The sequence below is a fragment of the Musa acuminata genome, chromosome BXJ1-3 (genome assembly GCF_036884655.1).
Source record: "Musa acuminata AAA Group cultivar baxijiao chromosome BXJ1-3, Cavendish_Baxijiao_AAA, whole genome shotgun sequence".
Classification (NCBI taxonomy): domain Eukaryota; kingdom Viridiplantae; phylum Streptophyta; class Magnoliopsida; order Zingiberales; family Musaceae; genus Musa; species Musa acuminata.
In genome coordinates this window covers 2,090,366-2,104,157 of record NC_088329.1, presented here as the reverse complement: position 1 = coordinate 2,104,157, position 13,792 = coordinate 2,090,366, and the positions used below count along the sequence as shown (strand labels likewise).

General features: G+C 40.6%; 2 protein-coding genes across 3 annotated transcripts; one reads left to right on the top strand and one right to left on the bottom strand.

The window, feature by feature from the left end:
• On the top strand, window positions 1-2,471 carry LOC135615978 (uncharacterized protein At4g28440-like). Its single transcript, XM_065115134.1, has 2 exons — window positions 1-369; window positions 2,016-2,471. The coding sequence occupies exons 1-2, from the start codon at window positions 120-122 to the stop codon at window positions 2,204-2,206; spliced, it is 441 nt and encodes a 146-aa protein (XP_064971206.1). The 5' UTR covers window positions 1-119; the 3' UTR covers window positions 2,207-2,471.
• A 505-nt stretch (window positions 2,472-2,976) lies between these two features.
• On the bottom strand, window positions 2,977-8,582 carry LOC135615972 (triose phosphate/phosphate translocator, chloroplastic). 2 transcript variants are annotated; one of them, XM_065115117.1, is made up of 12 exons: window positions 8,253-8,582; window positions 8,068-8,133; window positions 7,903-7,968; window positions 7,733-7,811; window positions 7,164-7,284; window positions 6,950-7,045; window positions 6,422-6,534; window positions 6,269-6,346; window positions 5,191-5,307; window positions 4,342-4,441; window positions 4,150-4,250; window positions 2,977-3,325 (listed from the first exon to the last, which is right to left on the bottom strand). In XM_065115117.1, the coding sequence occupies exons 1-12, from the start codon at window positions 8,525-8,527 to the stop codon at window positions 3,308-3,310; spliced, it is 1,230 nt and encodes a 409-aa protein (XP_064971189.1). In that variant the 5' UTR covers window positions 8,528-8,582; the 3' UTR covers window positions 2,977-3,307. The 2 variants fall into 2 exon arrangements, with proteins under 2 accessions (XP_064971189.1, XP_064971196.1); XM_065115124.1 differs by having other exon boundaries at window positions 8,248-8,315.
• Between the last annotated feature and the right edge of the window lie 5,210 nt (window positions 8,583-13,792).

Here is a 13,792-nt window from a genome sequence, read left to right as displayed (position 1 = left end):
CCTCCATCGCACCCTATTTATGAGTCTACTGCCAAGGTTGGGTTGCGTCGGCAGGTCGTCCTCGTTGGAAAACTAGGGCTAGGGTTTCTTCGGATCGGATCGGATCGGATCGGGCGTCAATGGCGACGACGGCGCAGCAACACGGCCACGAAGGGTCCAAGCCGGCCATGAGGAAGCCGGTGTTCACCAAGGTGGACCAGTTGAAGCCAGGGACCAGCGGCCACACTCTCGTCGTCAAGGTGGTCAGCTCCAACACGGTGCTCCAAAAGGGCCACGCCGCCTCCGCGCACCTCCGCCATACTCGTATCGCCGAGTGCCTCCTCGGCGACGACACCGCCTCCATCGTCTTCACCGCGCGCAACGAACAAGGTGCCCGTTCTCCCTTCCTCTCCTGCTGCCTTTAGCAGTTATCGGAATCCGATCCTAGTGATTGCTGGTAGTTGCTTTAGATCTTGTTTGTTCCTGTGGGTTATTCTTTTCCTTCTTTGATCCGCTGAAGAAACTGCATACCTTATAACTGCGTTTCTGTGGTAAAGGATGGTGTATGATCTTCTAGCATTAGGAGGAGGGAAAAAGCCCTCTTTTTAGGTATCGAGACTCCATGATCAATCGTGATCGGTTGATGTAGTACGTGCATGTCACTCCGAAAAGGAAACTTTGTGCTGTTGACCGAGCTGGTAGTCACTGTTCGATCTGTGATCATATGGTTATCAAAGAATTTATTTCTCGCATTAATAGTAATGGCCCGCATTATTTTATCGTATCATCTTCTTTGTTGCTTTTAGGCTCTATCTATTGAATTTTATTGGCAACATCATCATTCTTGTTATGGTTGAATTTTGGTGATTAGAATCAAGGTGAAAAGTCTCTCGTGCTTAAAAAATATAGCAATCTGGATCCCTTTTTTTTTTTTTTTTGATTGATTGCATTTTTTATTCAAACTAGTCTATTTTGTTGCTCTTAAATCCTATAACTGATGCTGTGATGCTACATCTGCCATGACGCCTGTAGCTGCATACATGCAATTAGAAGCCACCTTTTTCTTACCTTGCAACTGATGGATGAAAGAATAGGATCAGCAAAAAAAGGATTCCTGACAATCACTTGATCCATATTACTTAAGATGATTTGGCAAAACATTGCTTCTGATTACGCAGATTAGAAGTCACAATTATCGTCGAGCTTAGTTGTTTCTTAAGATCAGGATGAAGTCTTCTCATGTTAGATTCTTCAAACAACATAATCGCCTGTCAATATTCTGTGCATATGACAAAATATTTTAATAACCTTGTTATTTTAATTAAAAAGATACAGAGGAGGTTCCTCTGGTATGCAACTCAATTTACATGGATTTCACATTCTCAGACCGGCTAACAAAATTCGATTCCGTCACCCTCGTTGGACCCATACATTAGCTGCAAAAGTTTTTTGAGATTACTTTTCCATTTAATATCTATTAGAAGAACATGAAAGAGGATGCACTGATACTCGTGCTTTTGGAAAGAAAAAACAGACACAATGTGTATGGACCCAAAAGTTAATTATCTTATTACAACTTTTCTTCGGTGTACCTTGTTGTGACATGCAACTGTTTACCCTGTCTAGAGGGAACAAAAATGAGTACCTATCCGCAATGCATATGTAAAATTAGCATAGAGAAGGACCATGCAGTCGTACTTGGTTTTCCAGTAGGTTGTAGTTTTTATCATCCAGGTAAATTTTCTTCCTCATTTTGGCTTGCTTTTGCTCAAATTGTTTATAGTAGTTCTTTCCTTTTATGCAAATTTCTGAATGACTAATTTGAGTACATTTGGTGGTGAGGTTTTATCTGAGAAATGGTTAGCTATTACCTACTCTGGGAATGGCTTATATGAATCCTTTTACCATCCTGGAAGTTTGATGTTTTACATTTAATTGTTGCGGGGCAAAGGATATACGTAACAACAATATTTTTCGCATGTATGGGAATTTAGAAATTAATGCGTCAGTGATTAATGAATTCTCTAAACTGACAGTTGACTTGTTGAGATCTGGTGCTACTGTCATACTGCGCAATGCAAAGATTGACATGTTCAGGGGTTGCATGAGGCTGGCCGTTGATAAGTGGGGCCGAGTTGAGGTTACTGAACCTGCTGATTTTGCGGTGAACGAGGAGAACAATTTATCGACGGTGGAGTATGAGCTGGTGAATGTCGGCCAAGAATGAAGAGAAGGAACTACGCAGACAACTTTATCAGACGGGGTTGTAGATGGGGAAGCTTTTCTAGCTTTATTTTTCATAGATATCAATAGTATATGATTCCATCTGAACAATAGTTGGGAGTTATACCTCATCGGCACATATCTATAATATTATCTGTGTATCTGTAATCAGAATGGCACATGATGGTTGATAACAATTATGATGCACATAACCATCTGCTGATCTTATCGAAAGCATGTTGTTTTAATAATCATTGTTGGTTCCTTTACAGTTTCTGTTAAATACTATTGCTTGGATTCAATCCACCTTTCTGTTTTTTTCCTTTCAAAGCCTGAAAAGCACTTGAGAGGAGGAAGAAGAAGAAAGGAATGGGAGGTACAACTCATTTGAAAGGGAAAAGAAAAGAAAAGAAAAGAAACAATCAATTTAATAGAAGAAAGGGATCAAAGCAAACCATCCGAAATAGACCAATAATCAGACCAGCAGACAGTTGATTACTTGGATTTTTTTGCTTTTTTTTGTTAGATGGATTAACATCATCTTGAAATGTTGAGTGCTTTCTTTGATTCCCATTCAAGCCTAAAATTGTTGATACAGAGGAGAACATACCTGAATCGCAGCAGCAAGGCCATAAGTGTTCTTCATTTTCTTTTTTTGCTTTGGAATTCTCAAAAAGTAGAGAATTTGTTGTTTTCATCTCTGCATAATGGTGTTTTCATATCACTCATTACTGTCACCCCAATTAATCATATTTTGTTTTAACGTTTACAATCTAAAGAAAGGAAATAGTCACAGATAATTTCATTATGCCTACAGGTTTGGAGCATCCAGCTTCTGATTGGCACACAGAAGCGCCCTAGCACGGTTTTTAAAGCTTCTAAGCACAAAATTATTCAACGCTCTGAGAATGAGCAACAGCAGCTGTTTCTGTTCCAAGAAATTAACGAACACAGTGAACTAGAAAAATAAATGAGACAGAGAAACCCTTTTAGATGGCTGCCAACCTCGCATCATCAATATGCTCTCCCCTTTTTATTGGCACATTCCGACATGCCATACCTTGGACCCCCCACTGGATCTTCCATCTCCACAGCTCTCTGCTGCTCATGCAGCTTTCATTTGCTGCACAAGTTTCAAAAACATTGGTTAGACTGGTTGTTTATAGATTTCTTGCACCGGTTACATCAAGAGTAGCACTAACAAAGTGGACAAAACTATAATTGCCCTTCCTAATATTTTCATCCTCGCAATTTGATCATCTATGCATACCCCAATCAGACTCCCAAGTCCAGAGAAAGGGAATAGCACTAACATGTTTTGGTGATGGTAGAACATAAAAAGAATTCCATCTTTTGTAACAAGCATATCAAAAGTGTGTCTGCAGACAGACACCAACAGTAGCTATCATTCCTTTTACTTTAATGTTGCAAACTTGATCTAAGCCAGAAGATTCCATGAAAACTTCTGTTGATGATTTCTTTCTTCTTGTAAATTCATGTTTTCATTTTCCAATGTTGAATAAGATATCACTCGAAGCATTATTTGCAGGAGGATAAGCCTCTCTGGAGGAAATTAGAACCAAAAGCATATTTAACTAGTGAACAGACCTCTTCTATGTTTTTAGCTGTTCCTGTTCCTTCTATATCTTTCTTTTCATCCTTTCTAAAATTATACTCATGGGATTTCAATACTTGTGTCGACCATTTTCTCACTTAGATGAGTCTGATTTTTTCTTTCACTTCATCCATATTTCATGACTTCCATGCTCAAAATATCACTGGTGCCAGATTAACTTCCTTGGTTGCTAATAGGTCCAAGTTAAGGCCTACAGAAAGGACAGCACCGAGACGATATGGATAGAAAAGTCATACTGTGCTTGTTTCACAAATTAATTAAAGGTTAATTCAACTAAAAAATGTTTATGGCTTTTGAGTGTAAATACTCACTCTTTTCTCCTCTTCCATCTTTGCCTTAATGTAGGAGTAGATGGCAACTCCTGCAATTGCAATACAAGTCCCAATGCCCGTCTGCGTTGAAATCTTGTTTCCTGTTTCAAGATCACAAGTGTTAGAATGACGATGGCCTTACACTAAAAATCAGCACTGCAGTCATTGAGACATCGACATGCCGACACATACCAAATACTATGATTGAGAAACCAATCACGAACACACGCTTCAGAACATTTCCAACCGCGTGCGTGAGAGGAGCGACTCGTTCCAAGGTGTTGGTTGCCAACTGTCGGATGCATAAATGCCATTATGTCAATTAACCACATCAAGAAACATCAACATGAACAAAGGATCATGTATCTTCCAAAACATTAGAGATGCAATGAGTATATTTAATCAACAAAAACATTGTTACCGAAACAGGTGAGTTCAACATAAATTATTATGGTGAAGCAAAGAGCACATTTACTGGACAACCATACAAGGTAGTGGTGGTAGATGCTAAAAGAAAATAAAGGTCAAGTACGATAGCATGACAACTAAATACCAAGATTTGCCATTTGGAACAGGATGTTTGGCTATGTGAGGATGTTAGTGAGACAAAATAGTTATCAGCCAGATAAGATGTGCTCATGACTACAGGTTAAAGTAGAATAATACTATGTTTCTAACAGTGTCTATATAACTTGTTCATATAGCTTTATAGAATCTATCAACACAATCAACTTTCTGTTTTAACATAGAGGGAGTTGTCATTGGAAGAATATGATTGGCATGTAATCAAACTTCTGAATTTGAGCAAAAGATGAAACCATGCATGGTAGTATTCACAATCCATCCCCTTAATCCACTAAGAAAGCAGAAATCCCAGGTAGACCCATCTTCCAATTCTTAATGGGTGCATCAGTAGCAACTGATCTTTGTCTGTTCCATTGTATTCAAGCATCGAATTCTTTTAGCCACACAAGCAGAGGAATCATTTCTATACGGAGCATATCAGATACTTATTAGACGACCAATATGTCAAGCAATTACCTGGTTGTATAGGTGATAAAACATTCCCACCCAGAACAGATCGGAGATGAACTTTGTTAAACCTACTTTGGCAATTGCATCCTTAAAGCCATACTGCATCAGTTGAGGTCCCTCAACCTGAAAGTTCCAACATAAATGATCAGTCAAGAGAAACTGCATAACTAACAGTTGCATATGCTACTTCAAATTCCAACACACAAGCCAATTAATAAAGAAAATTTGTTCTGCCCCATAAAAATGGGTACGACCACCGAGGCATGTTAAGCTTTTTCACATTGATGCACGATGATTTAGGTCAAATACCACAATGGATAATGGTCTTGCTCAATATGCAGTAAGCAGCAGTATATGCTGAATGTTAAGCATGCTTGTCTGGTAAGTAGGGTACTGAAACAATTCTCTTTAGGTATCCTATCTGTAATAATATTGGATGGATGATTTCATAGCCAGAAACAAATGGTAGGACTAACTAAAGATACTTAGATAGTCAAATGTGTTTAGTTCCTGATGAGTATATTCTGATAGTTCATTAAGAATGATGTGACACATCACCAAGATTATATGTTCTGATGAGATTAAAGAATGAATTTACAGTTAGTACCCAACAAACAATTGAAGTTCTCAGCAGAACTTTTGTTTTCATTGACATTATAATGAACTATTTTTTTAAAAAAATGTAACAACATTTGTTTTTGTCTTTAATTGATGAGTCCAGGAAACAAGTTCAACCAAGAATTTCTTAAAAAGTCATTTTGGTCAAATTCAAGATGTTTCACCATAAAGAATGATATTACAATTTTACAGGTTTTGCACCAGTTCCTCACACCTGAGGAGAAAAATTGTTCAAATGGACATCTAGCAACCATGTAAGCCACTAAGAAACCTGAATATAAAGGAGATGATATTATAAACTCCTGATATTATCAGCCGTGACACTTAAGCATATCAAAGATCTCTAGTCCCAGTAAATCTCCAAGGATGATAAGCAATGTCTGATGGTTCAACATGGGAATGCAGTAAAAATAATTTATAGAAAAACTCTTCTTAATTGTCTCATTCATTTGACTAAATTACTTACCAGAATTGCAGGCGGGATACAAACAAAAAGCGCAATGATCGATATGTATGCATATACATTTGTGCTGTCCATGTCAGTCTGCAATGTATAATTAGCTTTCATTTAGTGAAGGGGATTGATATAACAGAAATAACAATCAAGAAACCAATGTACCATAGCTTTCTTGGAATAGATGCTCCTGTAAGTGAAGGAGACGTTTGAGATCATGGCACTAATGAAGCCAGTCCAATTGAATGATAGTTCCGTAAGGGATGCCATTGAGACACCTGCATTTCACAAACTTTACCATACATTATAGTGACCAGGCAAAGAATTAGCATTTAACTTCTCAGTTATTAAGCAAAAATATAGCTGCCTTAGTAAGATATTGGCTGCTAACATGGCCTCCCAGCTTTTTCATTCATAAGGCCCAGAGACGATTATCCTTAAATCTCTGTTTAATTCTCTTGAACGCTTACAAAATTAATGTATGAGTGACCCTTTGGAGGAATGGCTTTGACAATTAGGTCTGCCTCGATATATGCACTGGAAAGATGCAAACATCAAGCTTACGTTTCCAAGTGTAAGTGCAAAAGATTAAAGGAAGAGTAAGGCTGACCATTTCATTGTTATGACATTCTATCAATTTATAGCATATACAATTAGATTGGTAAGAGATACAACAGTGAAGAAGCAAATTACCAAGTACAACTGGGGCCAAAGATAACCACAACGTCAAAGGTATCTGTTGTCCAAGGATGAACTGAGAAGCTGCTGCATTGAAGAAGGGTTCCAGTGCTGACACAAAAATAGAAGGTGTCAGAAAAAAAAAGTATTCTGAGTACTGAATTGTAATTTGCCTCGGAAGGAATAGCTCCAACTCATAATGGGACATCCAGTTAAAATGGAACATTACCCTTGATTGTGTGAGTAAATGAGACTGCAACAGCAGCAAATGAAACATTGCTAGTAACATGGCCGATGGCATGGCAGACGGCAACAGGGATGAGCAGCTTCAAGAGATTTGAGTCGATCGGCTAAAAGAAAGACCAGCTCAAATCAAATTGCATATCGAATCTTGTTAGCAGGTTTTTCGAGGTAAGGCAAACTCTTATCTGCCAATTAACTATGTCGCATGCAAAATATAACGACTGACAACTATAATTCAAACAAAAACCTGTATGGGCACGCTCGCTTGGAGTTTCACAAAATTAACTACTCGAGTTCTTTCGTTCATATAATTAATGATCAAAGCGACCAGAGTTCATGATGCATGTTAATTGCGCACTGATGAAGTCGTGGGGTGGAATGTTTGGGACACAACAACATCCACGTTGACGCCAACTAATAACTACATCGTCACAGATCAGATGGAATCTGCCGTCGTCCAACAGCATAATCCACCGCTTTCGGAATAATGAGATGAAGTACAAGTATAATTGCAAAGGAGTAAATGCAATAGTGGGATCGGACGGCGGAACTTACAGCACGCTTGGGAAGACCGACGGTCCAGCTCACTAAACAATACACCACGCCCACGAACAAGTGTATCACCGACACGAAGCTGCACCCAAACCAAATTTACCGTTAGTTTACCGCGAAGCCACGAACCTGATAAATGTGGGACCGCCTCCGCTTAAGGAGAGTTGACTTACTACGGGTAGGGGAAATAATTGTAGAGCTTCTTGTTGATGATGTTAAATATCACATTCAAAAAATACCTGCCAGAGTGTAATAAATAGTAATAAGCTAATGGTACGTTGGTAATTCGATTCAAATCACATGTGAAGTAGTTACGCGAGGTGGTGAGGAGACCGCACCACATGAAGAAGAAGAAGCCGGTGACCAGAGCGGGGTACTTGGCGGCGAAGCCCACCTTAGTTTCCCTAATCGAGACGAAAACAGCAAAAAGAATGCCAAGAAAGGAAACCGATTAGCAGCGGAAAGCTTCTTTGGAGTTCGGGGGAGGAGGTGGCCGAGGAGCCACGGAGGAGACGGACCTCACCCGACGGAATCGCCACCTTCGGCCGGCGAGGAGGACGCGGCGGCGGCCACCGGGCGGAGCAGCACCCGCCTCGTCGGCGGGGATGACTTGTCGAGGTGGAGCAGCGCCGGACGGAGCTGGCGGCCCCAGATGAGGTTCCCGCCGTCGGTGACGGAACCGGCAGGGCGGGCGGTGGCGTGCGCGGCGAAGGCCAGGTCCCTCGTCGCCTTCCTCGGGAGGCGGAGCAAGCCGGCGATGCCGCTGCCGGCACTCGAGATGGCCCCCGTCGTCGCCATGATCAAGGGAGAGGTTGGTTGGGAGGGAGGGAGGGAGGGAGGGGGAGAGGAGGAAGGTGGGTTCGATTGAAAGGCACGATTCCGCAGGGGGGAACCAATAAATACTCGAGTGGAGGAGAGCGAGAAACCGACGGTGAGAGACTGGACGTCAGGCGGATGATGCGGTGGCATAGAAGTTTGTACGCGTCCATGCGCAGGTAATCTCCATGTAACGATATCCTCGCAACAGATTTTTAGTAAATGTGGACGTCAGACGTGGTCTCAGCTCCCATATGATGGCAACCACTCAATACACAAGTGGCAGAAAGAAGAAGAAGTGGGAGTGAGAGTATCGTTAGTTTCATGAGGAGGAAGAATCGTGGGGAAGGGCGGAGCAAGAGGCGTTATGCGAGCGTTATCTGGAGGAGGAGGAAGAGGTGAAACGAGTGGCGTTCGGATGCGGGCAAAGCTGGGACACGCTCTCCACTCGTTTTGGCTCACCCCTCCTTATCCACTATTCTAACGAGGTGGCGGAAGACTACACGACGGGTTACTTCCAACGGTACTACGACTCGACAAATGCATAGCTGTTGGGGGGAAAAATAATGGGCAGATGAATCATGATTTTGTTAATCTTATACGATGATCAGTGGCCCTGTGCATGTGACGAGTTAAATTCAAATTATATACTATCAAGTAAGAGAAGAATAAAATACAGATGAGACGATCGTGGGTCCCAGTCCATGGCAGCCTGCCTACAATGACAGCCAAATTTGTCACGGTTACAGTTCGTCGTTTCATTCCGTCATCTTTGCCCTTGCGCATTTACAGGTGTTTCGGCCTTGCACAACGTTTACAAGTCTTTGGCAACTCAAGCTAACTCAATGACTCTAATAATATCGATGGGGGGCAAACAGAAGAAGCAAGAGGAGCAAACAAAGGATCGAACCTCATGGCACAGATCCTAGTAGACTTGTTGTAGGAGGAGCACCTCGTTCGCACATTACTCCGGATGAATAAGCAAGGAGTCACAGGGAACCGAGTCGCTTGAGAGGTTCATGGCATCTGAATCGATGATCAAGAGGAGCACACATCCTCTCCCACAGAAGAAGCATCGTCACAAGGTCAACAAATCATCTGAATCGATGATGAAGAGAAGCAGACATCATCTCCTAAGGAAGAAGAAGCAGCATCACAAGGTCAGTAAATCAAACCATACAAGAGACACAAAAGAAGGATGATAGAGATAAAGATGCATCTGGACGTCGACCATACTAGTTTAGAGAAGCTTTATCAAAGTAAAGAATGCTAAGACAAAGGTAGAGTCCATACAAAATGAGACGACCACAATGGACCAAATAGTATTCTGAGTCGAGCAAGATAATAAAATCTTTCTTGAACTTAAATTTTGAAGTATTAAAACTTCTGTGAAAGCATAATACGGTGATAGGGGTTGTTAAGGATTAATTACACAATGAAATTATGTGAATCATGTGTTGTTATAAGCAAACAACCAAGAAGATTTTTCAAATTGAAAAGAACAAAGAGAGCAAACCAATGACTTAGAATAGTAACGGTCTTTAAAATAAATCATCAAAGATAATATTATCATAATAACTTTTATCCATTTGTAAAAAGTTTCTTGTTGCCACGCAGGTCATTTGAAGTTCATGCATAAATCACCTTGCTATAGATTGACTACCTTCATTCTTTTCTTTCTTCACAAGAAAATTTGCCTTCTCACTTTTATTTTTAGAATTATAATAGCATTCTAAAACATAATGGTTAAACCTTACGAAAACAACACTTTGAATTTTAAATTTATCGTACTTCCATCTTGAATTTCTACCACATCAATGGCCTTGGTCTCAACCATATACTCGACCTCTTTGGTTAGAATATTCTCCATCATTTTAGTTATTTTGTGATTCATGAGTGGCCTGTCATCGGCCACTTTTCCTTTCTGTCCATGATATATCTCTCTTTGTTGTTCACTTTTATTCTCAAGTGTGAAGTCGATTTCCAATATTTGTTCCATGATTTATCTTCTCTTTTTGCATCTTTGTTCATGAACTTAAACAGATCTCATTAGTTGTTCTACCAACATTTGGTTTAGATCTTTGGTGCACCTACAAAACCCAACTTTGGATCCAAAAATCTTACATTTTTTTCATTACTCCTTAGTCATTTATTTTTATTTTGTGAATAATAAAATTGATTTTTGAGAAATGGTCGGAGATAGACATTGAAGTACCTTGCTATAGTCTTTTTAAAAGGTCATAAAGCTTGGTAACGGATCTTCTTTTTTTTTTTTTTTTTTTTGCTTTAACCAACCCATCAAATTCTTTTTGTATTTCTCAAGCCTCTCTTAATGTTTTAGAGAAATAATCTCGAATATTGTATATTTTGGTCCTTCATAAATTATAAACAAAACTTCTCCCTTTTTTTATCTTTGAGTTATGTTTCCTTCTCTATCCATTTTGTCTTCTTCTAGATCTAGTTCAGGATTTCTATTTTGAATATCTCACACATCCAGAGAATCTCGAAAAATCTTCATTTGGAATGTATCGTATTTCATAAATCTCTTACATCAATCTAAGACATCTGGTTTAAAGGCGTACCAAAATGCTATAGTTTAAGTGAATCTAATAACATTTTTTTACTTTGAAGGGATAGGGAGAGAAATGGAGTTGTGAAACTAAGACGAAGAGTATGAACAAAAAAAAAAAAATTACTACTACAGCACTATGTGCAATTCAACTTATTTCATCTCTCTCAACTCATGTCAACTCAATTCCTATAACCTTATTTCTTACCAGCTTGTTTCCTATCATCTTATTTCTTATCACCTTGTTTCATTTTACTATTACCTTATTTCCTATCACCTTGTTTCCCAACATCTTGACTCGCCCATGATACAACATACAGCCTTACATTGGCTCGATGATACATCAACCACAGTGTATCGAAGATGCATCTCTTTTCTCTAAAAGACCTCATCTTTCAAGATTTGAACTTAAATTTGATTTTATTTTCCATGAGACTTCTCATTTTTCAGGTATGGTTTTTCACCTTTCAATTTTAAAAAACTTGAACAATTTTAATTTCTAAGACAACCATCTGTTTAGTTTGATAAGCATAATCACCCTCAAAAGCCAAACAAACATTGGTGAAAATTAATCAAGTTCAGATGTCATAGAACAATTCACTAAATACGTTTAGTCATCTCAGCAACAAGAAATAAGCAATCAAGTGCAGCTGCATCTATACCACCCATGCGAAGGAGATAAAAGAGTAGATACATCAAAAGAACAATTCACTAAATAATTAACTGAAAGCTATGTTGATAACTTCTTTGGTGTAAGTTAAAGATGATGAGATAAACGCATAAAATCTCCAACTTATATAATCCATGTTCTCCATGACTTTGATAAACTTCAACTTAGAACAAATATATGTACCTGATTATAGATGAACAGGCTTTACGAAATAACAGCTAAGGAGACTGTATGGATGTTGTAGGTAAATAGCAAGAGAATACCTGAACGTAGTATGGATCCTATAAAAAAGATTTGAATCAGACGTCACTTCAGACACTTCACGAAGATTATTAATGGGTATGACGAATAATAAGAGATGGAACCTACAACAGCGTCGAGCGATATCAAGTTGGAACTACCAATTATTCTGTATCTTTTTCTTGATTGAACGACTTCAGAATTGTTCTCTGGAACCCAAACCAACATAACATGTATACTGACCCCAACTAGCTCCAATCAGTCAGGACTCCACACAGGTTAAGTGAGATCCAACCACGTTTCTATTTATCGTGTATTGATCCCCCAACAGCCCCAGAATGTGTATCATATGCGATACATTTCGAGACCAAACATATCACCAACGAAATCAACCAAAATGTCATGAAGAAAGGGGAGAAGAAGAGCAAGAACCTGATGGAGGGCACCTGGCGAGCTGGAACGCGGCAAAAGCCCCCGGGTACATCCGGGGCTCGTCGCAGTACACCAGACGCAGCGTTCTACCCAGCCCCAGCGAAGCAAGGTGAGTAAATGTTAGGGTTAGGGTTAGGAGCAGGAGGGTTGGATCTGGCGGAGGCGTTCCTGGGAGACGGCGACAGGAGGCAGCGGAGCCACTCTTCTCGGGAGGAGGAGGAGATGAGGGTTTGTGTTTGATTCCTCCATCTGTATACTTGGCAGTGGGCTTTGATTAGCTTTTGGAGGAAGAGGGCAAATCGAGATGAGCGCGCGAGTGCGGAGGCAAAGGATTAAGAGGGTATAGCTGCGACGTGGGCCTCGGCCCAACAGATGACGGTCCGAGTTTTTCTAATTTAGAAATATGTTTTTGCCCTTATTTGATCATTTTATTTTTGTTTTTAAACAAAAAGATAATATTTGATATGAAAAATAAGTTATAGGATAAGATAAAAAGTTTATTCCCCAATCATAACTCATCACGTGGCTGCCCGATCAGCACAAATGATGGGACCCGAACAGTATGGCACAATAAAATATTGATATTATTTATATGGTTTAATGATATTGATTCTGATGTTTGAGTGCATGAACAAAATACTTCCAGGGATTGTCCGACCGAATCCCGAGTGCTGTCCTGCTCGCAAACGTACAAGAGTTGGCGTTTTGTCAGCAAAAAGACCAAGTCACACAGATGGGCGTCCATGCCCAACTCCAGCAGCCAGTGGTTAAGCTCGGCAAAAGCCGCAGGCAGTGTTCTGTAGCTTTCAGGGAGGCGGAGGAGGAGGACGCCACTTACCCCGCCTGGGCCTGCCTCGCCTCGAAGAACGCGAAGCTGACGTGCGCGGAGGGAGGGGAGAGTGATCGCTGCAGGACCATCAATGAACAGCGTAACCCGGAAAGGGCATGCCGTTCCCAACCCCCAGCCTCCCACTTGCTCGAGCCGCAGCAGGAACAGCTCGGGGACTGATACGGATGGGAGAGCACTTCTCTTCTGCAAGAGGCTCGTGATTCATGTGGTCAGACCTCATCGGAATGGCGAGAACCTTATTGTTGCGTCTGCTGCCTTTACATCCCAATACTGAAAGCTGGCACTGCTAAACGATCTCTCTCGTTAATATATTGGTGAGATCATTAGCATCCCCTCCCTCCCTCCCTCCCTCCCTCCCTCCTCCTCATGTGCCAGGCCTCAGGCATACAGCCTTTTTGGATCTTTCTGCTGCTCCTTTCCTCATGGCACGCTCCCCATGTGACCCTCACTCTCTCTCTCTCTCTATCTCTCTCTCTCACTCTCTAT

Excerpts from the sequence above, each read along its gene's own strand:
- LOC135615972 (XM_065115117.1), bottom strand. The coding sequence starts at position 8,527 with ATGGCGACGACGGGGGCCATCTCGAGTGCCGGCAGCGGCATCGCCGGC. Across the intron at positions 7,285-7,732 it reads TCGGTCTTCCCAAGCGTGCT|CCGATCGACTCAAATCTCTT; the intron begins GTAAGTTCCGCC and ends TCTTTCTTTTAG. Across the intron at positions 6,347-6,421 it reads TCTATTCCAAGAAAGCTATG|ACTGACATGGACAGCACAAA; the intron begins GTACATTGGTTT and ends TATACATTGCAG.
- LOC135615978 (XM_065115134.1), top strand. The coding sequence starts at position 120 with ATGGCGACGACGGCGCAGCAACACGGCCACGAAGGGTCCAAGCCGGCC. Across the intron at positions 370-2,015 it reads CACCGCGCGCAACGAACAAG|TTGACTTGTTGAGATCTGGT; the intron begins GTGCCCGTTCTC and ends CTAAACTGACAG.